Source organism: Melanerpes formicivorus, unplaced genomic scaffold (genome assembly GCF_026170545.1).
Source record: "Melanerpes formicivorus ecotype bairdi unplaced genomic scaffold, bMelFor1.0.p_v2 SCAF_21, whole genome shotgun sequence".
In the NCBI taxonomy this organism is placed as follows: domain Eukaryota; kingdom Metazoa; phylum Chordata; class Aves; order Piciformes; family Picidae; genus Melanerpes; species Melanerpes formicivorus.
In genome coordinates this window covers 7,398,215-7,410,013 of record NW_027142373.1, presented here as the reverse complement: position 1 = coordinate 7,410,013, position 11,799 = coordinate 7,398,215, and the positions used below count along the sequence as shown (strand labels likewise).

The 11,799-nt window shown below is 58.6% G+C and overlaps 1 protein-coding gene across 2 annotated transcripts; it reads right to left on the bottom strand.

Annotated features, from left to right (window-relative positions):
* Positions 1 to 3: 3 nt before the first annotated feature.
* On the bottom strand, positions 4 to 11,419 carry USP36 (ubiquitin specific peptidase 36). Of its 2 annotated transcripts, none has more exons than XM_068151306.1 (20): positions 11,340 to 11,419; positions 10,664 to 10,928; positions 10,363 to 10,584; positions 9,521 to 9,631; positions 9,141 to 9,243; positions 8,462 to 8,529; positions 7,993 to 8,063; positions 7,548 to 7,630; positions 6,375 to 6,486; positions 5,838 to 5,978; positions 5,430 to 5,530; positions 4,987 to 5,119; positions 4,107 to 4,775; positions 3,353 to 3,465; positions 2,301 to 2,795; positions 1,893 to 2,059; positions 1,355 to 1,510; positions 973 to 1,088; positions 746 to 875; positions 4 to 672 (listed from the first exon to the last, which is right to left on the bottom strand). In XM_068151306.1, the coding sequence occupies exons 1-19, from the start codon at positions 11,340 to 11,342 to the stop codon at positions 747 to 749; spliced, it is 3,258 nt and encodes a 1,085-aa protein (XP_068007407.1). In that variant the 5' UTR covers positions 11,343 to 11,419; the 3' UTR covers positions 4 to 672; position 746. The 2 variants fall into 2 exon arrangements, with proteins under 2 accessions (XP_068007407.1, XP_068007409.1); XM_068151308.1 differs by lacking the exon at positions 11,340 to 11,419 and adding an exon at positions 11,197 to 11,234.
* Between the last annotated feature and the right edge of the window lie 380 nt (positions 11,420 to 11,799).

The window sequence follows — 11,799 nt, the reverse complement described above, 5'->3', positions numbered from 1 at the left end:
ATCTCAAACACCACGAGTTTATTGCTCGCAGTGCCGGCGACATCGCCCCGTCCCTGCGGGACTCGCCACCACCTCCCGCGACCAGCGCGGGGCCGGGCGGGAGCGGGGCCCTACCCGGAGGGGGGGCAATGGAGTCACTGCGACTTGCAGTTCGTGGGGGTGGGAGGGCAGCTGGACAGGGTGCAGGTGGGGTCCAAGATAAGGAGATCCCTGAGCTGTATCCAGGAGAAGGGGACACCAGCCCTGGTGATCCCAGCACTGCAGCAGGGGCTGGTATCCCCCTCCCAACGTGGAGCCAGGGATTGGCACATAGGCCCAGAGTAGAAGGGATGATCTGCAGGCACTTTCCAGGAGTCCCTCCCACCAAGCCTTAAATTCAAGGCTGGGTGGAAGAAGGGGCTACTGCAGCCCAGGCAGAGGTACAAGGGAGCTGGAAGGGGAGCCTGGACCAGGCAGGTCGGCTGGGGAGCACAGGAATGTAACCCCAGGCCATCAGGACCCCAGGGCCCTCAGGGACAGCATCTCTGTGAAAGGAAGGCAAAGTGCCCTGGACAGACGTGGGAGTGGTGTCCCCTACACGGCAAAGTCCACGACTATCTCCCAGTCATTGCTCCCCTGTCTGTCCTTCACCTGGGACTCCTCCAGACGCTGACTGGGGATGCAGATCTTGACCTGAGAGGCAAAGAGCAGTGTTAGAATCCCGCCAGGCAGCTGCTCCACTCCCTGACCCTCCAGGCTCACTCACCTCAGAGCCGGTGGCTCAGGCCAGCCACCTTGGCAGGATGTGTCATGGACCAGAAGTTGCGCTTGCTCTGCAACTGCTGGAAAGGATTGAAATGTCTCCTCCGCTCCCGCTTCAGTTTCACCTTCTTTACCTGTGCAGAGGCAGGAAGGCTCAATAAGGTCAGTGTGCAGAGGTCTCTGCTTCCTCTCACCCACCCTGCCCCAGCCCAGGATACGGCCAGCACTCACCTTGCCTCTGTCAAACTCCTTGTCCCACTCGTCGATGATGGTCTCGCTGCGGGCCCAGGTTGCATCCTGAATGGCATCCTGGCTGACAGCTGAGATCTCACCTTCCCAGGTCAGAACTGTGGAAAAGTGAAGTCAGCAGGGAGCACCACACTGTGCTCTGCCACACCCACCTGTGCAGAGCCCCACTGTGGGCCCAGACACTGGAGTACCTCATTCCAATACCCTATTCCATGAACCCCCAAGAGACCCTTAGCTGGGTGGCTTGCCCACAGTAGTGCTGGGGGTGCTTAGGCCCTGCGAGAGTGGAGGGGTCTGCCCACATCCAGGGCTCAAAGCAGGGCAGCTGTGTGGCTGTTTGCCCATGCAGGTGCACAGGGGTTACCTTGTTTGCCGTAAGCCTTGTCCAAGGAGTTCCTCAGCAGCTCCTCCACCACACTCCCAGGTGCTGTGCCAGCCCCACGGCGAGGCTCAGGGCTCTGGGTATCTGGCCAGTGCCTGTGGCCATCTCCATCCTGGCTATCCCAGGTGTGTGCTGCCACTGTGGAAATAGGCAGGTGAGGACAAGCTGGAGGGAGCTCCTGTGTTGCTCCATCTCCAAGACAGATCTTGTCCCAGGAGACACTGCCAGGACTAACAAGATCTTCATGGTACAGAGTGTTTGGGCACATGGGACTTGTCCTGAGCAGGGAGGAGCTGTGGGTAAATCTGCACCCCTCAAGGGGCCTGTCCCCAGGAATGTAGAGAGGAGCACACCACAGCCAGGGTACACTGGGCAGCTCTCTAGGAGCAACATACAGGTCACCACCAGACAGTTGTGGAAACCACCAAGCACCAGGGACTGCAGACCAGTGCTCTGAGGGGCTGCATGGACAGAGGAGCGTCTGGCTCTCCCCTGCCAGGCTGCAGGCACACAGTCATACCTGGGGTGCTGTCTGAGGCACAGGTGCCGTTGGCAGCCGGGCACTCCATGGCTGCACTGCCAAGGCTTTCCCTCCGCTTGCGCTTGCGGTGCTCGCTCTCCCCGCTCCCAGACTCCACACTTGGCTGCTGCTTTGTCTTCCAGAGCTCAGTCTCAACTCCCCTAGAGCTGGGAAAGGCAGCAGAGTCAGCCCACTCCAGCCATGCCAGAGCAGGAAGCTTGAACTTTAGGCATTGGATATCCACAGCCCAGCACTCAGGCAGGGGTGGCACCACCCCAGTGTGCCAGCTGGCTCCCTGGCAAGGCTCACACCACCCACAGAAAACCAAGAGGCACCTGCCCACAGCCCAGGGAGCCCAACTTGGGGCAGTGAGGTGCACATGACTCTCACATGACCATGGTCCCTCACCTGCCCGAGGACAGTGTCTCAAAGCAGCACTCTTCGGTCTCCTTCACTCTCCTCTTTTTCTTCTTCTTCTTGAGATGGGAAATGGGCTTCATGGGGTCTGACACGTACTGCTTAGGCCTGCTATCCATGTCCTCACAGCTTGGCCCCTCCTGGCCACTCTGGCCTTCCACCTCCTTCCCCATGAGGGACACTGAGCCCTCCTGAGAGAGTTTCTTCTTTTTCTTGGGGGGTTTAGAGATTTCATCCTTGCCCTTCACAGGTGAAGCACAAGAGCTGCCCTCTGCTCCATGCTGCTGCTTTCGCCGCTTCTTTTTGGAGGAACCAGGGGTGACGAGGCTGGACCCCTTCTCCCTGCTGCAGGAAGGAAGGTGGTGTGAAGGGTGGGCAGTGGAACCATTGGCCAGGGAAGAGGCTGGAAGCTGAAGGGCTGAGTTGAGGATGGAGCTGAAGGCAGGCTTATCAGGATTCGGGAGTTTGAGAGCAGACGAGGACAGCCTGAAGGACAGGAAAAGAAGTTGACTTGATCTGAAACCCAAGTCAGGAGCATGAGCCCCTCTGTTCCTCCCCACCCTGAGGTGCACAAGCACAGCACCCAGCTGCCACCATCTCAGCCACAAAACCTGAATCAGACCCTGCTCCCAGAGTAGCAGCTTCAAGGGCACACAGTGACCCTGCACCTGCCCAGTGCCAGCCGTGTGCAGGGCACAAACTGTCCCAGGGAGGATTAGGAAAGAGTGAGTGTTGCTGCAGCACATGTCTATGGTGAAGGTTACAAGGGAGACCTGGAGCAAGATCTAGACCAAACTGGTGCTTTCTGATCCCACAGGAACACTACCATGTACTCACAGCCTACAAAACTTCCTCACACTCTGTGCCAACAGTCAGGGAAGATGCCCTGTGGCTATGATCCAGAGCAAGCCCTGCCGACCCAGAAGAGGAGAGCAGGCTGCCATGCCCAGATGAGGTGCCAGATGGTTGCCTTGTGGACTATCCCAAGACTGCTACAGGCATTGCTGCTTTGCAGGAGGCTGGCAGTAGCTGGCAGTGCTTACCTCACTCTGCTGAAAGGCTGGGGAGCAGAGTCAGGGTGGGTGGTGTGCTCAGCAATTTGTGGGTGAGGTTGTGCCTGGCGGTCACTTCCGCTCGCCTTCCCCAGGCTGCTGCCCTGCAGTTATTGACATAAATAAAAACTTGGTGGTCTAAAGAAAAGAGGTTTCCATGAGCCAAGAGGAGAAAATAAAAAGGGGAGCCCAGAGAAAGGGAAGGGGAACAGATACAGACGGGGGGAGGGAAGTGGGGGTGGTAGAAGAAGAATCAGAAGTGTTTTCAGTTAGAAGCACAAAGGAAAAAAGGAAGGAAGGAAATTTAAAGAACAGAAACCCCAGCGCAGCATCCTGAGCCCTGGCTGCACGGCGGCGCCCAGAGGGCTGCTCCCACACCGCCCTCCGGGGGAGGGACAGCGCCACAGCCTTCCAGCTGCGATGGCATCCACTCCCACTCGCCCCAGGGGACATGGTACCCAGAGAAGGGACCGGCACAGCCACCCCTCAATCCTGCACAAGGAGGCAGGAGACATTTCTCCTGCATCACTCAGGGATGTGAACAACAGTGGGGGCCTGGCCCCACAACCTGACCCAGTGTGAGGGCAGAGCAAGTGCTACAGCCCTGGAGCCGAAGGGCTCTCCCCACCCACCTATGGCTTAGGAAGAAACCCAGCATTAGCTCTACGCTTGCCCACTGCATAAGCCACAGTTCAGAAGGCAAAAAGGTGTCTTCTGAAGACTCCAGGCAAAAGCTCAGACTCACCTTTTTGGCAGAGAGCACCAGTTTCTTGGCTGGTGGGGGTGACATGGTGTTGCTCATCTCCAGAGCAGCGCTGCCCAACAGGGAGGTTTTCAATTTCACCAGCTTGGAGTCTTTGGGGGCAGCCAGCTCGTCACTGGGGCCAGTAGGGAGGTCTGTGCCACAGTCTGTTTCCTGAGAGGTGGAGAAGCTGCTGGTTCCATTCTTGGCCTTTTGGGAGGCTTTGGACAGCTTCCCCCCGACACTGTGTGCTGGGCTGGCAGTGCTGCTGCCGCTGGAGTCCCTCTCCAGGATCCCAGTGCTCTCCCCATTGCTCAGCAGCAGCTTGGAGGAGGTAGGTGACTGCTTGCTCTCCCAGGAGCTCTGCCGGGGCAGCTCTGCTTTAACCCCAGTTGTATTGTTGGTGTCACAGAAACCCTGAGCTGCTCTGGGAGTGGGAGGCCGCTGCAGGAAGGAGAACGACTTCTTGAGCCTCTGGGCTGTGTCATCAGGCAACAGTGTGGCTGTGCAGGTGGCTTTGAGGGGCACTTTGGGTGACAGGGAGCCAGCTGACAGCTTCGGTGGAGCAGTTCCATTGAGAAGCTTCAGCCCTATCCCAGACGTGCTACGGGCCACAGGGACTCCGACCTCCTCTGGCCCTGGGAGCTTCTTCCCTGGCAATGTGTCTGATCTCTAGGCAAGAAAGAGAGAACCTCAGCAAGGAGAGAATCCAAGGACTCGAGGACACAAAATGGTAACACCCTCCTTGTCCCTCTCCAGATGCATGAAGGAACCCTTTCCTCAGCAGGGCGTCTCCTGCAAACCATCCTCCCCTGAGAAGCTGCAGCCCATGGGTCCTCACAGAACAGTGGAGCACTGGCCAAGAGCAGCCTTCAGGACTCACCCGGTCCACCAGTGGTGAAGACCCATTGGTCACAGTTTTCTTGACCTCATCGGAGAAGCTGCCAGTGCGAGCAGGCAGGCTGGAGGCAGCCTTGGCAATGACCCCCTCCGAGCTCTTCCTGGGGCTGGGGATTCTGGAGAAAGCAGAGAAGGACACCCATTTACTGTGAGGGTTTGAGCAATTGGAATGGTCTCACTGGAGATGAGCACAAGAAAGAGGAGACAGAAGCTCTGAGGAGATGAGATGCTCCCAATCTACAGAAAAGCCACAACAGCGGTTGGTGCTGGGCCCCTCTCTGTATCCTTTACCAAGCCAGCACACAGAAACAGGCACTGGGGCTACTTGGGCCAAGCTCCTTCCCACACCCAGGGATGTGCTAGCAGCCCTATCCCAGATGTTGAGAGCAGGGGGAAGAGGGCCTGGGAGACACAGGGTGCTCTCACCTCAGGTAGAATAGCACATAGGCCTGCTGGTTGAGGACCACTTTGATGTTGCTGGAACGGACCAGGTCATCATTCATTTGATACCACTGCCCATTGCTGGCCTGTGGAAGGAGAAGAGAAGGGTTGGGTTGTGTCTGAGGACCCTCCTGGAGTCAAGTGCAACAGAAACAGCATCTGTCAGCACAGCTCCTCTCCCCAAAACCTAGCAAAGGCCCAGGGCAGGCAAGGGGACTCTGCAAGACCAGGCCTCCACACTTCCTATGGTAGAGCACAGCCTGTGCTCCCCACCCAGTGCTCTGCACCATGCACGCCTGCTGCAGCACCCTCCCTTCTGTGCACTTCAGGGACCCATGAGGACCCACCAACCCCTAGCCCCAAGGGGGTGCCAAGACATAGCCCTGGGCTCACCTTCACGTAGCAGTAGTAGTGCCCTGCGTGGCAGCTGAACCCCGAGTGCACCAGCACCGCATAGAGCCCATACATGATGGGATCTCCGTTCTTCTGAGACATGTAAGGGCGGATATTCAGTAACTCAGGGTACCCCACGTCCTGTGGAGAGAGGATGTCTCAGGAGCTTGCACAGCAGAGGCTTTTCATAGATAGAATCACAGAATAGTCCAGGCTGGAAGGGACCTCCAAAGGTCATCTAGTCTGACTTCTAATCAGCAGGGATATCCCCAACTAGATCAGGCTGACTTGTATGCTAGAGCAAGACCAGCCCAGCTGTCCTATAAGTTCCATCTCTTGAAAGAGTGGGACCTGCAATCCCCAAGCAGAGGTCACGGTGAGAAAGATGCCAGGATGAGCCAAACTCCCACTGCACAGCTAGGGACGGGATGCAGGACTGTGGCAGAGCTCGCACCGGGCACAGAATCACCTCCCACCCAGCTCTGGGCACGTGGCCTCAGGCCAGGCTAGCCCAGCTCTGGGCTGCCCAGCACTCACCTTTGTTATTTTGCGCCTCCCAAAGTCAGCAAAGCGCTTCAGCGAGAGCGTGAGGACGTTGGAGGCTCGGTGGATGGTGAAGCGTTTACTGGCTGGCACCTTCTTCTTGCATCTGCACAGGAAGAGCTGGAGCTGTTCAAGCTGTCCCACCACCCAGATGGTTGCAAGCCCTGGCTGAGTGGCAAACCCCATGGAAATGACCCTGCTGACAGCAGGCAGCGCTCCAGGGCACCTGCTCACAGCCACGGCTGCTGGCCCAGGTCCTTCTCGTGAGAGGAGGGAGCGGAGTGGCAAGCTTCATTGCAGGCTTCCATCACAGTATCACAGTATAACTAAGGTTGGAAATGACCTCGAGGATCATCGAGTCCAACCTATCAACACAGACCCCATGACTAGACCATGGCACTAAGTGCCACATCCAATCCCCTCTTGAATACCTCCAGGGACGGTGACTCCATCACCTCCCTGAGCAGCCTGTTCCAATGACGAATGACTCGCTCAGTGAAGAACTTCCTCCTCACCTCGAGTCTAAACCTCCCCTGGTGCAGCTTGAGACTGTGTCCCCTTGTTCTAGTGCTGGTTGCCTGGGAGAAGAGACCAACCCCTTCCCAGCTACAACCACCTTTCAGGTAGTTGTAGAGGGCAATGAGGTCACCCCTGAGCCTCCTCTTCTCCAGGCTAAACAATCCCAGCTCCCTCAGCCTCTCCTCATAGGGCTTGTGTTCAAGGCCTCTCCCCAGCCTTGTTGCCCTTCTCTGGACACATTCAAGTGTTTCAATGTCCTTCTTAAACTGAGGGGCCCAGAACTGGACACAGGACTCAAGGTGCGGCCTAACCAAAGCAGAGTACAGGGGCACTATGACCTCCCTGCTCCTGCTGGCCACACTATTCCTAATGCAGGCCAGGATGCCATTGGCCCTCTTGGCCACCTGGGCACACTGCTGGCTCATATTCAGGTGGCTGTCAATCAGCACCCCCAGGTCCCTCTCTGTTTGGGAGCTCTCCAGCCACTCCGACCCCAGCCTGTAGCTCTGCATGGGCTTCCACGGCCATTGTCTCATGGTTCAGCCATGGAGCAGGTAGAGAATGCCTCCTATACCGTGAGAAGCTTCTCACCTGTTTCCCACCAGCACACCCACAGGCCCCTTGCCACCTGCAGCCCCATGAACTCACTTGGCACACATGTAGGCATTCTCCCCACCCAGCAGGTCTGGCCTCACGAACAGCTCCAGCGCCCGCACTATGTTTGCAGCTTGCTGCAAGGACAGAGGAGAGGTCAGTCAGGCCTGTCCACACCATAGCACAACTCTCTGCCAAGACACTGGCCCCAAGAGACAACATAGTGCATAAGCACGGGGCTCCAGACTGTACTGTGGGGCTCCACCAGCTGGGCACTGGCTACCATGCCACGAGGGACAGCTGCAGTGTCCCCAACACCAGAGAGGAGCTGTGGCTCACACTCTGAAAAGGCAGTGTAACAGTGGCAGTTGCTTCCCTCTTGTCTGCACCATGACTCAACACTGGACAGTGAAGGAGCGTAGAAAGCCGTGAGTGCAGTTGTGAGGAGCATCCCCCATGAAAGCAGAGCTTCTCCCCACCCCTGACCCTGCTGCTGTACCCCAATCTCCAGTGCCAGGTCCAGGTAAGGGTCGTAGGTGTCTGAGACGTTCTTGCACACTGAGCACTTCACTGCAAAGGAAAGAGCAATGAGCACACCCTGGCACAACACCTGCACCAACCACCACCCCAACACAACACAGGCAGCTCTAATATTCCCCCCCATTCTGGGTTTGGGCTCTGGGGTGTGAGCTGGGACTCACAGCCTGGCAAGGAGGAAGGCTGGCAGTTCCACTGTATGCTGGGACAGCAAGTGCTGGTAGATAGCTGGCAACACATTGCTGGTGGTAATGAGCTGAGGACCCACGGCCAACAGCTTTATCCATCACCATAACAGGAGTCATGATCCACAGGGACTATAAGACTGACCAACTGCAGCTCAGGATCATTCACAAATGCTTAGCCAACTCCCAAAAATGATTTTTTCTGCAAGGGAAACAGCAGCCCAGGGCCTGGCAGCTGGCACTCACCACGGGACCGCAGGTAACCTCCAAAGATCTGGTGAACCAGCGTTGTGGCCTGGGTCTGGCGATCCAACCTAGAGACAGCAGCAGATCTCACACTCTCCCTTCTGCACCAGCCACCCCCACAGACACACCTACATCCTCTGGACAGCTCCCCTATGTGCTCTGGGCAGTGGACAGGCTGCAGAGTTCTGAGGGCAGAGGGAAGTCACAGCCTCTGCCAATTTACTGTCCAGTGCACCAGGCTCTGATGGGCACCTTCTTCTGTAAGGAGCAGAAACTCCTGGCCAGAGCTCAGAGCCGGACACTGCAGACTTCCCAGGATGGAAAGCCCACAGGAAAGCTGCCTAGCCACAGAGACGAGGCTGAGCTACAAAGCATGCCTAGATTCCTCAGCAGCTGGGACAGGATCCAAACCCAGAGTGGCCTCAGGATCTGGGGACAGGACCACAGCTATGCTGGGGCAGAGGAATCAGGAGAAGGGAGAAGGCAGAAAACAGCCCAGAGCTGTATCAGAAAAGGGGAAAGAGAGCTGGGCCATCCACTTGAAGCCCCTGGAGTCAGTACCACCCTCTGAGTCTGATCTGGGGGACACATTCACCACACAGCCCTGCTCTGTGGGCACAGGGTACCAGTGGGGGACAGTGGAGAAGAACAGCAATGAGTTATCAGAGGTCCCACACACCTGGTACAGCCATTCAAGCAGGCCTTCTGCATGGCATCGATGGTGTAACGCAGAAACTCATGAGCATCCTCCTGCCTCCCAAAGTGGATGTTGTGGGCAATCTCTGCAATAGAGGGAGAATTCAGCCCCAGCACGTGCTGCAACAGATGCAGGCCCTACTCTCCCTTGGGGTAGGGACTTCAGAGTTTGAACCCCCTCAACCCAAACCAGGTATCAGACTCATGTTGGCTGCAGCCCATAAAGTCACCAGACCCCAACAGCTCAGTGAGTCATCTCACAAAAGCCATCTGCCAAGACCTGCCCAGATATCAAAGGTTCTGCTGCTGCATTAGTCACCACTCTCCTGCATGGCTACTGGAGGGCAGGGCTGCCATCCTTACTCTTGAGGTCTCGGATGAAGGACAAAGGCTTTATCGCATTTCCGCTGTTGGCAAAAGCCTGGATCGTGTGGTTCTGCATAATACACATCATGCAAAAGCCTCCATGGTGACCTGCAGCAGAAGACAGCATGTCAGGGACAAACCAAGGAGAGATGAAGGCAGCAGAGAGGACAGAAGAGCTCTGGCCCCACACAGCTCATCCATGCTCAGTTTTACCTACAAGCTCTGTGCTCCAGTACAGCTCTAGGACACCCCAGGTATACAGGGACCAGCACACAACACCACAGTTGTGACAGCCCCTGCAATGCCCCCAAAAGAGACAGCATCCATGGGGATGGAAAACAGGTCACAGGTACCCCTTGGGACTTCTGTCCATGGGCTGGCCCTGAAGGGCAGATCCTATTAGAGCCCTAAAGACAGGGCTGCAAGCCCTAAGCGCTTCCCTTGGTCTTAGATCGGGGAAGTGCCCACCAGACTCCCTTTCAAAGCCACTTGCTGACTGTACACAGCCTCCTACCTTACACTCATGTAGTCCACACAGGCAGGGGCTCAGCCACTAGACCCTGCTGGCCCCACCTTAGTCCAGACTCTGCCCATCAGCAATAAAGCCTCCCCAGATTCAGCAGAGCTCAGGAACACTGCTACATCCAGAAAAAAGTGATCTGGATGCAGGAACAACCTCTTGACGGAGAAATGGGCAGGAGGGAGCAGAGAAGATACATCCTGACACCCATGTGTCCCTTGCCAGAGCCTTATGTAGTAGGACAGGCAGGAGCTTCTCTTCCCCACCAGCACAGCCCCCCCCAGCCCTTCTACTTGCTGAACTGGGGCTCCCCACTCACAGCTGCGGCTGTGCTCCTTGGACAGCAGGTAGTTGGCAAGCGGTGGTGTGTAGGTGAGGCACTGCACCGTGGAGTTGAGGAAGCAGGTGTTCCCCAGGTTGTGCAAGCCAGCACCGACCCGGTAGATCCGCTCCCACTTCATTGAGAGACGCTCCATGGGGAAAAGCACCTTCTGGGGAGCAGGGACTCCATCCCCCCGTCCTTTTGCAGCATGGTCACTACCTATGGGAAGAGACGTGGTGAGCCGAGGGGTGCGGAGCACGAGCGGGCCCCGCTCTGCCTCGCTGCATACCCTGCTTACCAGGTGGCTCCTCCACGGGGACACGATGGTGGCCGGCAGCCTCGGACCGGGGGTTGAGCAGCACATACTTGCCACGGAGATGTTGGAGCTCACAGAAGAAGCCGTGGCTGGCGGGCTCGAACTCGATCTTCTGCAGCAGCACCTTCTTGGCGGAGGCAGCCAGCAACCGGCCCAGATCCCCAGCCTCTCCCGTCTCCGGCCGGCCCGGCTTCAGCGCCTCCCTCAGCTTCTCTACGATCGGCATGGCGGCGGTCGGCGGCCCCGGCTGCGGGGAGGGAAAGGCCGGTTAAGTGGGGGCGCCGTTCCGCCCTACCGCGGGGCCGCGTTACCAGGGCAACAGACCGGGGCCTAGACCAGCCGCAGGCCCGGCCCCGCCGCCGCGCGCGCCGGAGAGGCCTCAGCCGACCCCCGCCTGCCACCGTTACGGGCACCGCGACACACAATGCACCGCGCCCTCCTGCCCGCGACCTTGAACGGCGCCACCGCGCTCCCTCAGCCCGCCCGCCCGCTGCCACGTGGGGCTCTCCCGGTACCGGCGCTTCGCCACAGCCGATCCTGAGGAGAGGGCAGCGGCAAGCGGTGCGGAGCGCAAACCCCGAGGCTCGGCCCGGCGCGGCCTAGCCTAGCCTAGCTTAGTCTGGCATGTCCTGGCCTAGCCGATCCCGTCCGCACTCACCATCCGGGCCTCCTCCGCCGCCGCGCACACGTGCAACCGCCGTGCAGAGGCGCCGCCCGCCACCGGTACCAGTCGCTTCCGGCCCGAGCTCCGGGGCGGGGCAGGAAATCGCCCCGCCCCACGAGGGGTCGCCCCGCCCCCTACGCGCCTCAAGGGCGGAGCCGCGCCTCAAGGGCGGAGCCACGCCCGCAGATTGGCTGCGCGGGAGGGTCGGGGCAAGCCCGAGCTGTGACGTGCCCTGTGTGCTGGCGTGCGGCCCCGCGGCTCGGCCCTGCCCCTGCCCCTGCCCCTGCCCCTGCCCCTGCCCCGTTAGACACGGAGCAGGCGCGGGGGTGGTTGGCAATAATCCTCTATCGACCTTCTGCCGCTGCTGTGCACGTTCCCCTCTGTCCCTGGGGGCTCAGTTAATAGCCAGAGGGGAGCCCTCCTGTCCTCCTAAGGGCAGTGGCAACTGGGGTGG